The sequence below is a fragment of the Barbus barbus genome, assembly GCF_936440315.1.
Source record: "Barbus barbus genome assembly, chromosome: 46".
NCBI classification, from domain to species: Eukaryota; Metazoa; Chordata; class Actinopteri; order Cypriniformes; family Cyprinidae; genus Barbus; species Barbus barbus.
In genome coordinates, this window is record NC_136724.1 from 11,584,500 (window position 1) to 11,606,401 (window position 21,902).

The following is a 21,902-nucleotide window of genomic DNA, read 5'->3' on the forward strand; positions in this document are numbered from 1 at the left end:
GTCTCAGCATGTTTAAGAGAAGTCGAACTGAAAGTACCCTCTGCAATGATGAAGCCTCTCATCAGCAGAAAGAATCAAAATGCTACACTCACCTTTGCTGAGGAGCATGTTGTGTGGAGAGAGAACTGGTACAAAGTTCACTTTAGTGATGAAAAGTTTAATTTAATTGGGTATGATGGGAAACATTATGTTCCATGTCAAATTAGGGAAAGACTGAATCCAAAGTGTGTGAAGTTAGTTAGTGTTAGTGAAAGGTGGAAGAGGAAGTGTCATGGTTTGGGGGATGTTTTGTGCAGCAGGAGTTGGGCCTCTTATATAGCTATATGGCAGAGTAAATGCAAATGTTTATCAGAACCTCCTTCGGCAACATGCGGTTCCTTCCCTGCAAACATCTCCCAATCAGCCAACAAATTTCATACAGGACAACGCCCCGTTTCACAGCAAAAAGGGTTAAGCAGTTCCTTGATATATAAATTGTAGTTGTGTTTTTTTTGGTGTGAGCACCAGTGCTACCAAGTAAAAACCAAAAAATTATTTTCAAGCCATGATTTAGCTACAATAACTGGAATACCCTGGTAAATAGGCCTACCATTTGAAGCTTGGTGTCAGCAGGGTTATAATCAGCAAGTATGTATTAAATTGATCAAATCTGACAATAAATACATTTGTTACAAAAGGTTTAAAATTAATGAACTGAAATTTTAAAAGAACAGCATTTAAGAATCCTAAAAAAAGGTTCCATAAAAATATTAAGCAGCTGTTTTCAACCCTGATAATATTTTTGAGCAACAAATCAGCATATTAGAATGATTACTGAAGGATGTGACACTGAAGACTGGAGTAATGGTTGCTGAAAATTTAGCTTTGCATCACAGGAATAAATTGCATTGTTAAAATATAACTATATTAATAATATTTCACAACATTATTCTTTTTAAACATTTTCTTTCAGTAACATTTTAAAAATCTTACCAACCCCAAACTTTTGAATTGTAGTATATTATGGCCTAACAGTCAAGAGAAATGGTTAGAAATACAATTTGTATTTCAGTACAATCAGTGTGTGGGTCTATTCTATAGATAGATGTGTGTGGGTGGGTCTATTCTATAGATAGATGGCTCACTGCATGTGTTAAAGACTACGAGTGAGTCAGTAAGTGTGAGTCTGTCGCTAAATGAGTCAAGTGAGTCATTTTGTGTGTGTGAGAGTGACTCATTCAGTTTGAGAGTCATTATCCTGCGTTTGTATCACCCTCCGCTGTGTGTGTGTGTGTTACCTGTCAGAAGTGTGTGTCAATCGAAGCAGCAGAGTGTTGAAGAGTCCTGTCAGTTCTCTCTGTAGCTGGTGACTGAGGTGGGCCTGGAGCTTGTCTGCTTCCCCGTGTGACTGGATCCGTGTGTGGGTCTGCACTTCACCACTCAGCAACAGGTTTAGCAAGGTGTGCGACTCCTACACACATGGACACACAGGTACTTAACAATGCGATCTGTCAATTACGGCTATCGGATACCTCCAGATTCAGCTGAACACAATTTGATGACACCATCCTCATCTGCCATAGGAATGACACTAAAAACAGCAGCTTTATTACAAATTCCTCAGTCAGCAGCACTAGAAATAAAATTCCTTCATATTTAGATAAAGATTTACACAACACTGACTACGTAGATTTTACACTTTCTGAAGAAATCATGACACTTTCACAATTTAACAGCAATTTATTAAAAGTTTAACAAAAATTAAATTTTCAAGGCCCTATGAAATCCTTTTTTTTTCTCTCTTTCACATTTTTTTATTTTTTTTATTACCAAATTCAGTTTTTCCATTCATTTTCTGGATTCCATTTTAATGGTTTCATTAAATTTTAGTAATGAAAAGTAGGGATGCTCCGATCAGGATTTTTGCAGCTGATACAGAGTACTGATTTCTTGTCATGGTGATCGGTCGATACCGATGCCGACGCTGATGCTTCAAGCTTTATATAACATGTAGCCTAATAATGTTATATAAATAAATCACAAAAATAATTCCTTATACAGTGAACATTTTAATATTCCTTTAAAATGGTGTTTATGCATAACATTATGTATATCAGGATACTTAATATAAGACAAAAATAAATGCAAACAAAATGTGTCTGATGGCAGAGATGCAGTGTTAATTTTGGCAGGCATTTTTGATTTAGTTTTAGTCTTTATCTTGAGACGAAAATGCTTAATAGTCTTAGTCACATTTTAGTCATTTGAGTCTATCATAGTTTTAGTCTAGTTTTAGTCGACGAAAAGTCATTGCATTTTTGTCAACTTTTAGTCATTACTTTTAGTCAAACTGCAGTTACCAACATTTATTTTGGTAGCTATTTTATATGTAGTATTCAAACAAAAATAGTCATCAATACTTCTCTCTTTAGACCAAATCAATTAAGCTTAGTTATTATGAGAAATTTGAATCAAGGATTGAATTTGGAAAAACTGGAATAAATTGTAATTTTTTGGTAGAGATATAAATTAAACTCATTTTTCAGATACAGTAGGTTTACTTAAGTATACATTTATTTAACATCTTTTGTTGGTTAACATTTATGACACAGATAATTAGGAATGCTGTCCATTTAAGACGGAAGGTACGTATGTAATAGCCTACTGACATACATTCAGTTTTCACCCACCTGTTTAAGCTCACTTAAACCATAACGGACTGTATTTCCGTGAGATACTCTACATGAGAGACATTTGGACTGCTGTGTGTGTATTTGAGCACTGAGAACTGATCGCGCGCTGTATGAGAACTGAAGAAGTGGAGCGTGCGCGAGAGAGAGCACTTCTTTCAGCGCGATTCTGCCTATCGCACCTTCACTGACTTTAAGTTAATCGACAATGAATTGTGACTCCCGGGGAAAACGAGACGTCTGGTCACCCACTCCCTAACCCTTCGGGTGCTGAGGCCATTGTTTCAGATCGCTAGTTCGCGTTTTGGTAGCCTATCCGTCCACTGCGGCTGCCATGCAAACGCACCTTATCCAATGACAGAGACGCACATTTTGAAAGACAAGACAGTTAACTTAGCCTATACAGGATGTATTTTGAATGTCCCGTAGTCCTCAAATAACATTTTAGTCCCGTCTCGTCTTGTTAACGAAGACGTGCATACATTTCGTCACAGTTTTTATCATCAGATATTAGTTTTAGCTCGTCAACGTCTCGTCTTAGTCACAGAAAAAAGGTTCGTCGACGAATATTTTTCGTCGTCGTCTTCGTCAATGAAATTAACACTGCAGAGACGGGCTCGGACTGGAGTCGCCTTCAGACTTGACTTGCCCTGAAATGACTCCAGACTTTACTCGACTCGAGGAAAAGGACTTGTGAATATTTTAAAAGCAACTCGAGTCTTTTATCCTTAAATACTTATATAACTCATTTTCAAAAGGCGACCGCATCCGCACCAAGGTTATTTTCGTAAACGAAGACTAAAACTAAGACAAAACGATTGATGAAAAAACTATTTCGTAAACTGAAATAAAAATGTCCAAATAATTTAAAAACTTAAACGAAACTAACAACAGTTATTGAAAAACTAACTGAAATAAAATAATAATTATCAAAAATAAACAATCGTTTTCACAATCGTGTGGCACAGCAGCACTAAATTAATTCTGTACAAGACCAGAACCGTTTGACTGTAAAGACCGTGAGTAGCGACCCGAACCGCACCCGCATTTAATCTGTTACATCAGGTAGGCAAACATTTATTTTCTCATGTAACAAGCAATCAAACCAACATTAGGCATTCTAAGTTGGTGCTTTGAAGAAAAACAGACACGCAGCGCAACATAATTAACAGAAGAAAAAAAAAAGATGATAAAGTGCATCCTTTCTGTAAACAATAGCCTAACTTTTGCCTAGCATCTTGTGATCACTCTGTCTTTCGAACAAATGTGCATACAGGCTAAATCACATCATACACACGCTTAATTCTTCATAAATTAAAATAACATTCAAATATGAGCCTTTACTGTTAAATGCCATTGCCGTTATTATTGAATTTCAGAATTATGCGCGGCTGTTCACGGAAAAGTGAACAAGACACGAGAGTTACAATATTATGATTATGGTTAAATAAGAAAAAAAAGACATCTAATATAGCCACATTAGGCTACATTTATTTTCATATTAATATCTCAACACACATCATTAGATATGACACAGATTAGTAAAAGGCGTGATTGCTTCCTGTGGTGTATATTTGTATACTTTTACCATCTAATCAATCTCAACATGCATTAATTTTGTGTCGCTAGACGTTTGCCTCACTATAAGGTTAAATTATGCCTACGTCTTTCTTTGACCTGCGCTCTGGAAGTGATCTGTTAATTCTGCTAAACATTAATCAAAACTGAAACTAAAACTTAACTATAGAAAAACTAAATAAAAATGCGTTCACAAAATAAAAACTAAAACTAACAAAAATATTCATGAAACTAATAAAAACTAAATTGAATTTTATAGCAAACTTGAAAACAATATTAAAATAAAATGAATTTAAAAATTCAAAACTATAACAACCTTGATCTGCTCCCTGGCATCCATCCGGACCGCGAGCACGTCAAAACAGCGGAGCGGATCATCGCATAACAAGCGCTCAGGGTCGTTTATGGTAAATATCTTTCAGTGCAATATCCTCGTATTTTTATCTAACGCTAAACGCGCTTTATTCAAGCCCTTTCAGCTCCGTGCGCTCTCTCTCTCTCTCTCCGGACGTGCGCCAGCGCCAAGTTCAAGAGCTGCCGCGGTTATTTTAACAACAACAGAAACACGATGAGAGGCAAAATTATAGATTACTTTCACTAAAATACAGCAAATACAGTTATTTTTCTTACCATCTATTTATCTATCTATAACCAATACTCAAACCAGATGTAACAAGATGTTTCTGATCTACATTTAGCATTATTAATCTGTAGGCTAAGAACATATACATACATACACACACACACATATATATACACATATACATACATACATATACACACACACACACACACAGGAGCGCCGTAAGGGAGGGGGAGGGGGGGTGGGGGTTAGGACGATTCTAAGGGCCTCGGGCCTGTTTTAGGCTTCTCCTTATTTTTATATTTTAGACATCCATCAATTAGTGATGAAAAAAATTGCCGCGCTGGTGGAAACAACACGAGACCGTGCCGCGACTGTCATGAGCGGCTCGACGGTGTTTAGAGTCCCGCAGCAGCAGCAAGCCGTCAGCGCAGCTGAAGAGTTCCACGTTCAAATGCACGCAATAGGCTGAAGCTTGCTGCAAAGCCCCAGCAAAAGTAATTACCATGAATGTGTTGGGGGAAAATAGTAAGGAGATATTTGAATTATTTACTAATAAACTAGTGTCTGTGTCAGTGTTGCAAAGATGAATATGATGATCCTGACTCGCCGTCTCCTCATTAGACCCACCTTTAGAGAGAAGTGCATCTTCACGAATTATAATGGAAGACTTTTTGTTTTCGATTTGATTTATTTCGTTAAGTAGTAATTTAAAGGTTTCTGTAGATATATTTATGCCAGGCATGTATTCGCTGACTTTTGGTTCATTTTTGTGAAGCACTCCTGTTCAAGACGAGACGGCAGAAAGAGCACCGTTTTCTTTATTTTATCAAATTATTTTATAAAAAAGTTTTGATATTGAGAGTGCACACGAATGATGTATTACTCTTACTTTTATGAGCAAAAATTACGACGCAAGTTGTTTCCATTGAAAAAAATGCAATAGATTGCGCTGGTGCCTCCCATGACCTGCGCTTTATCTTCCACTCTCTGCACAAACTAGGATGCAGCGCACATTTATCTAGGTTTAACGTTTAAACATTGTTATATGCTTGAACTGTTTTAGTATATCTATAGATTTTATTTTAGGCAAGTCGTGATGATTTGAGAAGGCTAAATTGATCAAACATGGATCAGCCTGCCGGTCTGCCGCTGGCCGCTTGGTCGTTACTTTAAGAGAGAAAAAAAACTTACTTAACGAACAAAAAAATGCTCCAAACGTTTTTCTAAATTAACTTAAAAAAAAAGAAAAAAAAAACTAAACTAAATATAATCACTTTGCCATTATATATAAAACTTAATTATTTTAATTGCAAAAAACAGTATAATCTGATTTGGGAGGAGGAGGAAAAAAGACGGGCTCGGGACGGACTCGGGCTGGTAATTCTGTCAAGCTCTCAGACACGGGCCAGGATGGCCCTACATAGGGTTCTCTAGTCGATTGCTAACCATTGCAATGATGTTGTGGGTGGTTGCTAAGGCATTGGTATGTGGTTTCGCAGTCCAGCATTTTTCTAGTATTATTATTTATATACTATTGTACTACTCATTTATATTTTGAACTGGCTTTTGTTATATTTTCACTGTTTATTTGAATTTTAGTAATTGTTCTTCACGTTTTGTTAGTTTGTTGTTTAATATTTCTATTTAGCTTTCATTTATTTTAATTTCAGTTTCTGTAACTTTAGTAATCCAACTACATTTATTTTGGTTAGCTGACAAAGCAATATATTGATTTAAGTTTCTTCATGGTTTTCATCTAATATTTTTTATTTTATCTCAGCTTTATTATATTTTAATTACCAAAAATGATTTTTAATAGGTTTAGTTATGAATAACAGCACTTGCAGGTGGTTGCTAGAACATTCCAAAGTAAATAATGTACTCCTCCTCATTAAGCTGCACTATTTGAGCAATCATTCATGTCCGAAGCTCTAATGATGCAGGATGGGTTACATTTTAAAATGTGGTGCAAAAGAATATTAATAAGTATGTGCTTGCTTCAGCAGGCACCATTATATATATATATATATATATATATATATATATATATAAAAGCACTGTAGTGCCTGTGTTTCATATAGACAGCACAGATGTTTGAGAAACACTCCAGCGACTGTGGATGCTCTCCGCATTTCACCACCTCCCCCACCAGCCGTTTCATCAAACCCAGTGTTCTCTGTCAGGCGCCAAGGCAGGTTTGTTTGCATACATACACAATGCGAGGTAAGGCAGGAACAGACTTTTAAGAAATAAAGCCATTCATCCCCAGTGTGAGAAACAAAAACACTGACAACTGATGAACGGCCCTCCGTTACAAGCGTTAATACGATATTAATGTATTTCTATTGCTCCGCAGTGTGATTTATTTCAGCTCTTCTTAATAAATACACCACACTGTGTTCATCTGAGGCAGAAGGGCAAACTAATTTAATTACCAAGATACAATAGACTCTTTATTGTTTTACGAGGTCTCCAAAGTAATCTCGGAGAAATGCAGGCACTCATCCATAACAGATTCAAGACAGCTATGGTTTATTCAGGAATACCTGGTTTAGGAGTAATTCTAAGAGCCATTTTAGGTCCTGGTGGTCCAATTCAGACTGGTTCTTCTTGAAGAAGGTGTTGAGGAATGACACAATGTTCACCAACAGCCTCTCATCTTGACGGCAAGCTGGACGTACCATCAGAAATCTGTCAGATTAATAAAAAGAGTTTACTTTATTATTCAAATGTTTGGGGTTGGTAAGACTTTTAATGTTTTGAGAGAAGTCTCCTACCATGGCTGTATTTATTTAATTAAAAATACATTAAAACAGTTATATAGTGATATATTGCTACAATATGCATCATTTTCTATATATTTCTCAATGTTCAAAGGGTTCAAATATGTGCCTTACAAGAGTGTAAAATATTGTGTAATTGTATATTATTTTTAAAACGGTTATTGCAAAATACTTTAAACTGTGTGCATTCACTGGTTAAACACATGCACAATTTATTGCACTGCATTGTTTTATACTACCATTATACTACTAAGATTTTTTATTAGTGCTGTCAAACCATTAAATCACATCCAAAATAAAAGTTTTTGTTTACATAATAAATGAGTGTATATATTTAAGAAAAATGTGTTTATATAGTTATATATAATATAATAATATGAATGTATAAATGTATATACACATGTAAATATTTTCAAAATATATACTGTTTGTGTGTGAATTTATATATACATTATAAATAAACCGTACACATACATATACAGGTGCTGGTCATAAAATTAGAATATCATGAAAAAGTTGATTTATTTCAGTAATACCATTCAAAAACTGAAACTCGTATATTAGATTCATTCATTACACACAGACTGATATATTTCAAATGTTTATTTCCTTTAATTTTGATGATTATAACTGACAACTAATGAAAGTCCCAAATTCAGTATCTCAGAAAATTTGAATATCAATTAAGACCAATGCAAAATAAATATTTTTAGAAATGTTGGCCAACTGAAGTATGAACATGAAAAGTATGAGCATGTACAGCACTCAATATTTAGTTGGGGCTCCTTTGGCCTGGATTACTGCAGCAATGCGGCGTGGCATGGAGTCGATCAGTCTGTGGCACTGCTCAGGTGTTATGAGAGCCCATGTTGCTCTGATAGTGGCCTTCAGCTCTTCTTTAATTGTTGGGTCTGGCGTATTGCATCTTCCTCTTCACAATACCCCATAGGTTTTCTATGGGGTTAAGGTCAGGCGAGTTTGCTGGCCAATCAAGAACAGGGATACCATGGTCCTTAAACCAGGTACTGGTAGCTTTGGCAGTGTGTGCAGGTGCCAAGTCCTGTTGGAAAATGAAATCTGCATCTCCATAAAGTTGGTCAGCAGCAGGAAGCATGAAGTGCTCTAAAACTTCCTGGTAGACGGCTGCGTTGACCTTGGACCTCAGAAAACACAATGGACCAACACCAGCAGATGACATGGCACCCCGAACCATCAATGACTGGAAACTTTACACTGGACCTCAAGCAACGTGGATTATGTGCCTCTCCTCTCTTCCTCCAGACTCTGGGACCTTGATTTCCAGAGAAAATGCTAAATTTACTTTCATCAGAGAACATAACTTTGGACCACTCAGCAGCAGTCCAGTCAAGACGCTTCTGACGCTGTCTCTTGTTCAAGAGTGGCTTGACACAAAGAAAGCGACAGCTGAAACCCATGTCTTGCATACGTCTGTGTGTGGTGGTTCTTGAAGCACTGACTCCAGCTGCAGTCCACTCTTTGTGAATCTCCCCCACATTTTTGAATGTTTTTTTTCACAATCCTCTCCAGGGTGCGGTTATCCCTATTGCTTGTACACTTTTTTCTACCACATCTTGTCCTTCCCTTCGCCTCTCTATTAATGTGCTTGGACACAGCTCTGTGAACAGCCAGCCTCTTTAGCAATGACCTTTTGTGTCTTGCCCTCCTTGTGCAAGGTATCAAAAGTCATCTTTTGGACAACTGTCAAGTCAGCAGTCTTCCCCATGACTGTGTAGCCTACAGAACTAGACTGAGAGACCATTTAAAGGCTTTTGCAGGTGTTTTGAGTTCATTAGCTGATTAGAGTGTGGCACCAGGGGTCTTCAATATTGAACATTTTCACAATATTCTAATTTTCTGAGATACTGAATTTGGGACTTTCATTAGTTGTCAGTTATAATCGTCAAAATTAAAGGAAATAAACATTTGAAATATATCAGTCTGTGTGTAATGAATGAATCTAATATACAAGTTTCAGTTTTTGAATGGTATTACTGAAATAAATCAACTTTTTCATGATATTCTAATTTTATGACCAGCACCTGTATTATGTAAAACAAAAAACAGTATTTTGGATGCGATTAATCGCGTTTAATCATTTGACAGCACTGTTTTTTATATTACATTTTATATGATCAAAGAGGCAGTAAAACAGTAATATTGTAAATAAACAGTACAATTTTAAAGAACTATTTTCTATTTGAATATATTTAAAATGTCCTGTGATGGCAAAGCTTAATTTTCAGCTGCCTTTACTCCAGTCTTCAGTCATAATCCATCAAAAAAATCATACATACAGTGGTGTGAAAAAGTGTTGGTCCCCTTCCTGATATTTTTTTTTTTTTTTGCATGTTTGTCACAATTTAATGTTTCAGATCAAACTAATTTAAATATTAATCAAAGATAACACAAGTAAACACAACATGCAGTTTTTGAATGAAGTTTTTTATTATGAAGGGAAAACAAAATCCAAACCCACATGGCCCTGTGTGAAAAAGTGCTTGCCCCCTAAACCTAATAACTGGTTGGGCCACTCTTAGCAACAACTGCAATCAAGCGTTTGCGATAACTTGCAATGAGTCTGTTACAGCGCTGTGGAGGAGTTTTGGCAGAATTGTTGTAATTCAGCCACATTGGAGGGTTGTCGAGCATGAACCACCTTTTTAAGGTCATGCCACAGCATCTCAATAGGATTCAGGTCAGGACTTTGACTAGGCCACTCCAAAGTCTTCATTTTCTTTTTCGTCAGGCATTCAGAGGTGGATTTGCTGGTGTGTTTTGGACCATTGTCCTGCTGCAGAACCCAAGTTCGCTTCAGCTTGAGGTCACGAACAGATGGCCAGACATTGTCCTTCAGGATTTTTTGGTAACCAGCTGAATTCATGGTTCCATTTATCACAGCAAGTCTTCCAGGTCCTGAAGCAGCAAAACAGCCCCAGACCATCACACTACCACCACCATATTTTACTGTTGGTATGATGTTCTTTTTCTGAAATGCTGTGTTACTTTTACGCCAGATGTAATGGGACACACCTTCCAAAAAGTTCAACTTGTGTCTCGTCAGTCCACAGAGTATTTTCCCAAAAGTCTTAGTGATCATCAAGATGTTTTCTGGCAAAACTGAGACGAGCCTTTGTGTTCTTTTTGCTCAGCAGCGGTTTTCATCTTGGAACTCTGCCATGCAGGCCATTTTTGCCCAGTCTCTTTCTTATGGTGGAGTCATGAACACTGACCTTAACTGAGGCAAGTGAGGCCTGCAGTTCTTTAGATGTTGTTGTGGGGTCTTTTGTGACCTCTTGGATGAGTCGTCGCTGCGCTCTTGGGGTAATTTTAGTCAGCCGGCAAACCCTTGGAAGGTTCATCACTGTTCCATGTTTTCGCCATTTGTGGATAATGGCTCTCACTGTGGTTCGCTGGAGTCCCAAAGCTTTAGAAATGGCTTTATAACCTTTTCCAGACTGATAGATCTCAATTACTTTCTTTCTCATTTGTTCCTGAATTTCTTTGGATCTCAACATGATGTGTAGTTTTTGAGGATCTTTTGGTCTACTTCACTTTGTCAGGCAGGTCCTATTTAAGTGATTTCTTGATTGCGAACAGGTGTGGCAGTAATCAGGCCTGGGTGTGGCTAGAGAAACTGAACTCAGGAGTGATAAACCACAGTTATGTTTTAACACTTTTTCACACTGCGCCATGTGGGTTTGAATTTTGTTTTCCCTTCATAAAAAAAAAAAACCCAAGTTGTGTTTACTTGTGTTATCTTTGATTAATATTTAAATTTGTTTGATGATCTGAAACATTCAAGTGTGACAAACATGCAAAAAAAATAAAACATCAGAAAGGGGGCCAACACTTTTTCACACCACTGTATATGCTGTTTTGGGGCTCAAGAAACATAAAATATTATTATCAGTTGTGCGGAACCCATGATACATTTTTTTCAGGATTCTTTGATAAATAGAAAGTTCAAAATAACAGCATTTATTTAAGAGAAGTCTTCTGTAACATTATAAATGTCTTTACTGTCACTTTTGATCAATTTAATGCATCTTTGCTGAACAAAAGAATTAATTTCTTTCAGAAAAAAAATGTTAAAAATATCTGACCTTAAACTTTTGAACAGTACTATATTTAGTGTAATTTCTAAGCTCTATTTTGCCAAAGATAAAACATTGTTCTGCTTCGTGTCTGAATGTGTCAGCGCATTCATTGTTTAGCGCTGTGATATGCTGGTGCACTTCATCAAGCTCATGCAAAGTCATGCCTGGTGAACACAAATAACAAATCTGGAGATACAGGAAAAAAAAAAATCAATAGATCACACACAGAGAGCTTACCTCTCTACAGCGTTGTGCCAGCTCAGGGTTTGCAGTATGTTCTTGCTGCTCTGAGCGGTGGATTTGAGTGCAAGGCGGTCTGCGAGGAGGTACAGGTGCATCCTGGTCATGGCGAAGGTCACGATGCTGTGGGAGCTCGCGTCCCGTACCGCGTGAACACAGTCCTGTAACCCGGACCTTAAGTTGCTTATTCTTAAGACCACCACCTGAGATTCAGATAGCGCCAGTTCACCATGAAACCTTCGAAGTAAAAAATTAGGGTTAAAGAAGTGTAGCGAGAAAACATTAAGCCATTCAGAACTCCAGAATTCAGAAAGTAAATGTTTTTAATTTCTGGATGCAAACGTGTCTTAGATATAACCTTTGCTGATGATTATAAAGTAATATAAATACATTTGTCTGATTCTTCGCACAAAGCTATCATATGGCTTCAAAAGATCATAAGGAACTTTTTATGGCAATTATTTTTTTTCTTTGAGTTTTACACAGATGAGCTGTTAATATATTGCAAGTGTTACATAAAGATTCTTCAAAATAAATAAATAAAAGTTTCCTTCCACAGATAAATAACATCGTACAGGTTTGGGATGACAGTAAATAATGACAGAATTAAATTTTTTTCATTTATTTCTTTAAGAAGGCCAGACAGGTTTACTGCCAGCAGATCTGTAATCATTTTAATCTTGGCAACAAAACAACAGCTGCTGCGTATTAAAATGACATTTATCCTAAAACATAAATTGTACACTGCTAAAGTTTTTGAACAGTTCAACAATGAAAGCGATCTATCTTAACTCTTAAGATGATCTAGATTTACTTCCCAAAACTTCTAACGCTCAATACAATTTTAGTGTTTATAAACAAATAAATATAAAATTTTCTAAATTCACTTATTAGGTTTTAGTCCATGTTAATGTTAGTAAGTAAAATATAATGTAAAATATAACTGTTCACTGTTTATTCACATTAGTCTACAGTGCATTAATGTTAGCAAATGCTTAACTTTTAATTTTAAAAACGTATAAGTAAATGTTGAAATTACCACTGACATATTAATATATCCCATAGAAGTATTGTTCATTCTTAGTTCATGCATTTAACTAATATGAACAAATGAAATCTTATTGTAAAGTGTTACACATTAAATTACATTTAAAATCCTTGAAAACCCAAATCCAACTTACTCAGGTACATCGCTCCTAAAACCCCTCAGATGCTCTAGCAGTCCATCAATCCCAGAATGCCATGCTGTGTTCCAGGTGATCTGCAGTGCTTCCCAGGCAGGCTTCAGACTCAGCAAATCTGAGTATGGAGGAAGAACTGAACAGTAGGGACTCACTGCATGGTGTGAAGGAGCTTGAAACGGCAGATTATATCTGTGAGAAATTATGAGATAACATTTAATATGCAATTAATATGCATTTAATATGTCAAATAATAGTTAAATCACCATTTCATTTACCCATGACACCTCTGAAAGTAAGGTTACGATGAAATTAAACGGCCATTTCTTTTAATGCACAGCTAGAATGGCGTAATGGATGTGATTTACCTCCGTATAATGGCAGCAGGCAGCGAGAAGGAAGACAAGCCTGCGTCTGAGCCAGCTTTATCAGTCCTGATCAGGAAACAAAGATGTTGAAATGTAGCGTGAGCCAAAGCATTCTGGTTTTTGTGTGTTTCTGTCTATACAACGAAAGTCATTACAGTCCAAAACAACAATGGACCCCACTTAATTTAATTTTTGGGTGAAGTATCCATTTAAGGGACCAGTTCACCAAAAATGAATATTTCCTTATATTTGCTCACTCTCAGGCCATCTAAGATGTACATGAGGTTGCTTCTTCATCAGAATTGATTTGGAAAATTTATAATTACATCACTTGCTCACCAATGGATCTTCTGCAGTGAATGGGTGCCATCAGAATGAGAGCCCAAACAGCTGATAAAAACATCACAATCACTATGTTTTGTCAAGTGAAAAGCTGCATGCTTGTAAGAAACAAATCCATCACTGTTGCTACCTGCTAACATACTACTAGTCTTCTCTAGTGAAAAAGTCATCTTGTCCGAATCAGGAGAGAAATATGCACAGATCAAGCACCATTTACCATTTAAAACAGTACTAAACAAATATGCCAGATTTGGATCATGGATGAAAGAAGCAACAGTTTAAAATTAAAACACCTTACTGATGGATTTGTTTCTTGCAAACACAGCTTTTCACAAGACAGTAATTGATGGACTGGAGTCACGCGTCTTACTTGTGAATTATTGTGTTGTTTAATCAGCTGTTTGAACTCTCATTCTGACGGCACCCATTCACTGCAGAAGATCCATTGGTGTGCAAGTGAGGTAATGATAAATTTCTCCAAATCTGTTCCGATAAAGATGCAGCCTCATCTACATCTTGGATGGCCAAAGGTTGAGTACATTTTCATCAAATCTTAAATTTTGGGGTAAACTATTCTTTTAAGTTAAAGAAAGCACTTATTCATAATTATAAGTATGTCATCAACTAGGGTTTTGTTAACTGACAGGGTTGAATTCAACTGGCTGCAAATATTTTACATACAGACACATAGACCATACAACAAAGAAAACATACCAAATATCCATTCTTGCTATTTCATCAAACAGCAGAATGCACATCAATGCAGCAGCCTCGCTCACATCACCCTGCTTCTCCTTTATCAACAGAGAAGCTGTACCAAAGACGCAACAAAAGTAGTCATATTACCAGGAGAGCAATCATTTAAATGTACAAAGGTGTCAAAGAAGGAATTGAACAGTATATATACACATTAAAAATGGTTAATTGTGTAGCTTGAAGGGCTACATCCTGAGAGTAAGGTAAAATAAAACATGAAAACAAAACTATAACCGGGAAAGCAACACATCAATAATAGATGTTAAAGTAAAAGAAAAACAAAAAGGGCTTGAGCCAGAAATACAAATTTTACATCACCATACTCTAGGCGATCACAAACATTCACAAACAGCATACAGGGGAGCTCTTCATTTTGAAACGCTTGTAAATGTCTGGACATGTGAGGCATGCATAAAAATGACATTTTCCATTTGTGCAATGTTCTAGAGAACTGGAAGGAGATTGTCAATAGCTCTGCATTTTCGGCAGTAAATATAAAAATAAACAAAGTGGGCAATTACAAGCAGCAATTAAAGGAATAGTTCACCCAAAAATGAAAATTACCCCGTGATTTACTCACCCTCAAACAATCCCAAGTGTATATTACTTTCGTCTTTCAGACGAATACAGTCAGAGTTATAATCAAAAAATGTCTTGGCTCTTCCAAGATTTATAATGGCAGTAAATGGGGTTGTGATTTTGAAGCCAAATATTTTTTAACACCCATCATAAAAAGTACTCCACACGGCTCTGGGGGCATTTCTTTATATAATTATTCATCTGAAAGAATTAAGTCATATACACCTAGGATGGCTTTAGGGTGAGTAAATCATGGGGTAATTTTAATTTTTGGGTGAGCTATCCCTTTAAGTGGCCAAACACCCCAGTAGACAGAGTAGGTTTGTGCTGTCACAACATGTAATCAGTTTGTTTGTTTGAAAGGCTAGAAGATATGTTGCTTATAGCTATTGTTCAGTATGTGTTGCTGACTTCAAACTTTGCTTAAACCCTTAGGGCATGGTGGGAATGAAGTCTTGTTTCAAAAATTGCCATTGAGTTGTTTGCATGTGTTGAAATGGTTATGAAATTCAAATATCCAATTACTCACTTGTATGAGTTTTGATGTGCAGGTGGTCTAAGCTAATATTGTAAAATATTGCAGAAAACATGGCAATCAAGCCTTCACAAACATATAGAGAGAAAAAATCATGACTTTATTTTCCAAAATTACGCCAGTTTTAGCTAGTTTAATGACATTTTGATTAGTAGGTAATGCTGTCACCTGTAAGATATAATGACAATGACATCTACCAAGTATCAGTTTAATAAGAAAATGCATTAAACATGTTCTCACTTCCGGTTTAAGTTATCTACACCATCAAATGTGTCGGTGCGTTGAGCACAATGTGTTTGGTAAATCAAAAGCTTTTAAGAACACCACCAGGGACTGAAGATATTTAAAGCTACAATGTGGAAGTTCCAAAAAATGGGGAAAAAATAAATAAATACATTTAAATAAAAAAATATTAGTAAGTTATGTAAAAAAAGTTTGGGATCAGTATTTATTTTATTTTTTTAAATCAACAAGTATGTTTTAAATTTATCAAAAGTGACAAAAACATTAATAATGTTACTCACAATTTTTTATATGTTAATTACAGTTTCCACAAAAATATTTTGGTTGCTCCACAACCATTTTCAATACTACTAATAATAAATGTTTCTTGAGCATCAACTCAGCACATTAGAATGATTTCTAAAGGACCATGTGACACTGTAGGCTGGAGTAATGGCTGCTGAAAATTCATTTTTGCCATTAAAATAATAAATTACATTTTAAAATATATTCAAATAGAACACTTATTTTAAACTGTAATAATAATACAATATTGTATTTTTGATCAAACAAATGCAGCCTTGGTGAGCGTAAGGGACTTCTTTAAAAACATTTTTTTTTACTTACCAACGTCAAACATTTGAACAGTAGTGACTGCGCTACTGAATTATGTGACTGAGGGAATGACCCAAAATTGGCACTATGATCCTTCCCAATCATTGCACCAAAGTGGCTGCAAAAAACTCCAAGAGAATGTAAAATAATAAGAGAACTAACCGCTACAAAAAATGTTGGTGCTTGGGACTAATTATCTACGGTAAACTGAACAAATTAATGTAGGAGGGATGTTTTGCGGGCCGTACCTCTGAGCAGCATGATGAGAAGAGACGTCTGCTGAGCCAGACTGTGACGCAGGGAGGGGTCTGCAAACACCAGCTTCCTCAGCATGCATATGCTGGGCTCCAACAAGCAATCCATGCTCTACTCATAATGAATAAAAACCTGACTTCAAAACCTTCTAGTGTCAATAGATCCCGTAGTTATGGCACAATATATGAGTTGCAAAGGTCTGGGTTTCTTGAAATAAAGTAGGGGTGGGCGATATGGGAAAAATATCATCACGATTTTTTTTAGAAATATCACGATTCACGATTTTATCACGATTCTTTGTCATGTTAGTTTTACTATTTTGGTTTTACAAGTTGTCTGAGCATTACAGCCAAACTAGAAAGAAAAAGCCTTTCAAGGTAACAAACAACTAAAAAAAAGACATGGCAGATATTTAGGCCAAAGTGGGCGAAGATAAAAATCTTTGTCATCATTATCTTTCTTATTAAAAAATAAGAACAAAGATACACATTACAAATACACATAATATACAAATAAAACAAACAGTGCTTTATTTTCAGGTACAATAGGTGTATTTAGCAGAGCATTCAATGAAATTTAATGAACAAATATACAATTAAACACTAGATAGACTGATTCCTAAAGCAACTGTATTAAAGATTTTCAGTCAAGAATAGTGAGTGATTTTTCTCTTTGTGTTTTGTTGTTTTGTTAAAGTTAAATGAATAGTTCCCCCAAAAATAAATAGTCATCTGTCTGTCAATTCTGTCATAATGTTTTATTTTTATACCATCATTTACTCAAAAGCTGTTTTAAACCTGAATGAGTTTCTTTCTTCTGCTGAACATAAATGCTATTTTGAAGAAGGTGGAAAACCAAACAGTTGCTGGTCCTTGGTGACTTCCATAGGATTTTTCTTCAATGTCAATGTGGACCAGCAACTGTTTGGTTACCCTCATTCTTCAAAATATCTTATTTTGGATAGAGGTTTGGGACAACATGTGAGTGAGTAAATAATGACAGAAATTAAATTTTAGGGTGAACTATCCCTTTAATGACAGTCGACAGCACGTTTAGTGTCCTGTCCCTTTAAGAGCTGCACGCATCTAATAAACAGTACAGGCACGCATCCGTTTCTCTCTTAACTATTTACTTTCATTTTAGAGATAACCAACTCAGTCTGTATGTAAACCTTGTGTGTTTTGACAGTATTAGCGCAAAAGATAAGTTAGTTGAGTAATCAGGCGCTGTTAGACAGGCTTTTTAGTGCGCGTGCTTCAGGTGTATGCGCTCAGAAAAAGCGCACGTCAGACCAGCGCGCGAATTAAACATTTAACCAGCAAGGCTTGTGTGCAAATAATGTACTTTTGCGATCGCGAATAAGTGCAGTGTCCAGTCAGAGTAACTCTACTGCTATATGTCGTGTTGTACAGTATATAGAGACGGAGGCACCAGAACTGTATTTGACATAATGTGTGCTGTAGCACGATACTACGATATTTCTTCAAAAGCAGATCGTGGAGACATTTTTATTGTCCACGATCACAAATCGTCATATCGCACACCCCTAAAATAAAGTGAGGTAATTAAAGAAGTTTTAATAATCATCAGAAGAACTTTCACACTCCGTTAAACCAGGGAAAACCACATCCACGATAAACTACTGAAGTGCTAAGTTGTTTAGAAAGGTGTTATTCCACTGGTGCGGCCTTGCTAGTGGAAAAGTCATAAGTCATCATGATTTGAGTCTAGAAGTGTTTACACAGTCAAAATCACGACCGCAGTCATAACATTCACAGTAAGACTGTAACACCACAAAAACTTAGCCTCAGAGCCAAGGCAAGTAGTCAAAACAAACAGCCAAAGCAAAGACACAATTGACATTAACAGCACTAACTAGGCATGGCAAATGGAGGCGACATATCGGATTCTGCTCATGGCATAATTGCCAGACATTTCGGTGCATAATTTTCACTAATTAGTCACATTTAGCAGGCCGGAATACTCAACAAAGCTTTCAGCCTAGGGATGTACAGATCATGCAATAGATGTGAATTAATACTGACTCACTCTTGACTGACACCATTAACTGAAGCATCATGCCCAGGCACCAGTTTCCCCGGATTCATTCATGATAAAAGGCACACGAAACAAAAGAGAATGTGAGGTTTACCGCCACATTGTTGTTGACACACTCCTTGACGAAAGACATGAGCTTGTCTGATAAACCTAATGCCTTCAGCACAGCATGCATTGATGAATCTGTAAAGAACATAATGAAATATAAATCAAGACTGGCTTTGTTTCTAGCACATGCTGAAATATGCTATCTGCTTTGTCAATTTATGTTTCAGAGATCAAACACTTGCTTAAAAACACTTAAAATTGGTTTGTGAGGTCTTTCAAGAACAATGGAGCTCACTCAGGAAATTATGTTTAATTTGATGCAAACGACAACAGTCTACACATTAAGTTATAATGCATAATGCGGATGGTTGGATGTGCCAGTGTTAATTTAGCATTATTGATATATAGCATTACAGATTTTGTTAATATTTTAAAGGGGTCATATGATGTTGCTAAAAAGAACATTATTTTCTGTACTTGGTGTAATGCAATGCATTTACGCGGATCGAGGTTCAAAAAACACACTATTTTCCACATACTGTACATTAGTGTTGCTCCTCTATGCTCCGCCTTTCTGAAACGCATCGATTTTTACAAAGCTCATCGTTCTGAGAAGCGAGGCGTGCTCTGATTGGCCAGTTATCCAGTGCATTGTGATTGGCCGAATACCTCAAGCGACGGAAATGTTACGTCCCTTACCATATTGTGATGACGTGTCCCGGCGTGACAAAACTAAAACAATAAAACACATTATAAACGAGGCATTTGTTGCATCCAGTGGGGACATAATTACTGGTTATAATGAGTTATACTGTCTTTTTACACGTTGCATCGCGCTGTGTAAACATTACCATGTCTGCATTTGTGTTTGTAGAAACGCCAAACAACAAGCGCTACTCTACACTGCTCAAAACTCACGTTTGAACAGTCAGTAGCAAATTCTTTAAATATCGAAACATACTCACAGGCTGTGAGTCAGAAGCACCAGACTGTCCTTGTGACATTGAAATTGCCCCACTTTATAGTGTTCACAGCCATTCGTAGTGTTCACATTTTAGGCTACTCTCCCAGGTTCAGAAATTGTCCTCTGTAAAATGCGCTGCACACACTCGAATATTTGCGTTGTACAGTGTTGTAAATATAACTTAACCACTTATTTCTAGGAAGGCCAAACAAACTACTTTCGCTTTCACAACTAAACACACAGCGTCTCCATGACATGACGGTGGCAGTAATACTACAGCAAGAATAAAAATCACGCCCTCTTTCATTGCGTATACATTTGGGCGGTGTTATGCAAATGTTCCCACACCGTGACATAGATATGTGGGGGCCTGTTTGAATGAGCCATTTTAGGAGGGCATGGCAGAGTCTTAACTTTTATAAAGAATACCTCTTTGGGTTTGAGACTTTAATCTTTGCAACTTTACAGATCTTATATATGCACAAACAGCTCGAAACACTCCAAAGACAAAGCAAAACATGAAATCGCATCATATGACCCCTTTAAATTAGACTTTATTATTTTATTTTTTTCTGTTATCACTTTTAGTTACATCTTTAATAATTTTTCATCATTTTCATTTTTTTTAAGAACGTTTATTTAGTTTTAGTTAGTATTTAAACAAACATGAGAAATGTTGCATTGGCAACTAGCTGAAATAAAACGTTATTTAATGTTTATTTTATTTCAGGAGTATTTTATTTTTATTTTATATCATAAAATAAAAGTATTGGTTCCTCACCTTGCAGAATAATAGTCAGCTGTTCAGCCGCAGATCTCCGCAAAACTAGATCTACCGTTTCCGACGTGAGAATATTATATAACTTATTTACAGACTCCACCTGTAAAAAAAACAAAACAAAAAAACAGAGCATTAACCGAAGCTTGTTTCAACCGCTCCAAGAATAAAGCAGCATTTTTTTTCACATGATGTCAATGCCAGTAATAGTTCTTCACCAACAACTACTCAATACAACAGCAGAGTGCATTAATAATACACAGCTGAGTGAGGGCAGTGATTTTACCTTCACATATGACTTGTCTGAATTGCTCAACTTGATGTCCACACTTTTATTAAGAACATAGAGATTTGGTAAACATGACAGTGTGGAGGTGTCCAGGGTTGGTCTGGCTCCACTAGCGCTGGTCAGGTGTGGTAGCAGATGTTGAACTGATGTATTCCTCACGCTAAAAGTTGCAAAAAAAAGTTGCAGTATTTACAGCATTTAGGAAGAAGTTACTAAGCTCAGGAAGAAGTTAAGTCCAAGCTGCTCTTTTCTTTAGAATAAAAGTAAATGCGGATCATTATTTTCTGTGAATAACAAATGACTTTTCAGCCTGTTAAAAAGTAGTAAACTAAGCATTTTTTAAAGGACTTAATAGTAAAATAATATATTTTACATTCAGTTTACAAGTGTATTCGTTTTCAGCCACTTAAATGCATGTTAACTGCAAATAAATGAGAATGTATTATAGTTTAAATTTACATTAAATGCAATTAGCTGAACTTTAGAGAGCTTTTTTGACCCACTCAAGTAGTACATTTCCAACATGTCATTTCATAATTACTTCTATTGTCGTTAAAATGTTGTTAAAGAGTACTGCGCAATGTACTGACAAGCATTTACGGTAAACTAAAATATACTCTAATGTAATTTCCATTGATTTTGATTTGATTATTCTATCATTCTAACTTTCATGTTGTATTTATTTCAAATACACATGCAATAACAAATTTGTAATGATGAAGTTGCAAATTAGTACATAGTATATTAATGTAATATTGAAATAAAATTATAATGAAGTACTTTACATGTGATTTTGTATGTTAGTCAACACATTAAAATAAGTGTACTTCTCTAAAGAATGACAATATTAATAAAATATATATTAATGATTTAATGTACAGTGAAATGTTTAATTTGACAATGCATGACTTAATTGTGTTAGGAAATGGTTTTGAAAG

General features: G+C 36.1%; 1 protein-coding gene across 2 annotated transcripts in view; it reads right to left on the reverse strand.

The window, feature by feature from the left end:
- The window catches only part of LOC306864962 (rotatin-like), a 71,541-nt gene that overhangs the window by 27,936 nt on the left and 21,703 nt on the right, over positions 1–21,902 (reverse strand). For both annotated transcript variants that reach the window (XM_079409279.1, XM_079409280.1), the window contains exons 18-27: positions 20,962–21,124; positions 20,679–20,778; positions 18,980–19,068; positions 16,821–16,938; positions 14,580–14,676; positions 13,524–13,589; positions 13,156–13,347; positions 11,972–12,211; positions 7,380–7,524; positions 1,278–1,450 (exon numbers count right to left, since the gene is read on the reverse strand). In XM_079409279.1, coding sequence (XP_079265405.1) covers positions 1,278–1,450; positions 7,380–7,524; positions 11,972–12,211; positions 13,156–13,347; positions 13,524–13,589; positions 14,580–14,676; positions 16,821–16,938; positions 18,980–19,068; positions 20,679–20,778; positions 20,962–21,124 — 1,383 coding nt within the window. The remainder of the gene's footprint in view (positions 1–1,277; positions 1,451–7,379; positions 7,525–11,971; positions 12,212–13,155; positions 13,348–13,523; positions 13,590–14,579; positions 14,677–16,820; positions 16,939–18,979; positions 19,069–20,678; positions 20,779–20,961; positions 21,125–21,902) is intronic.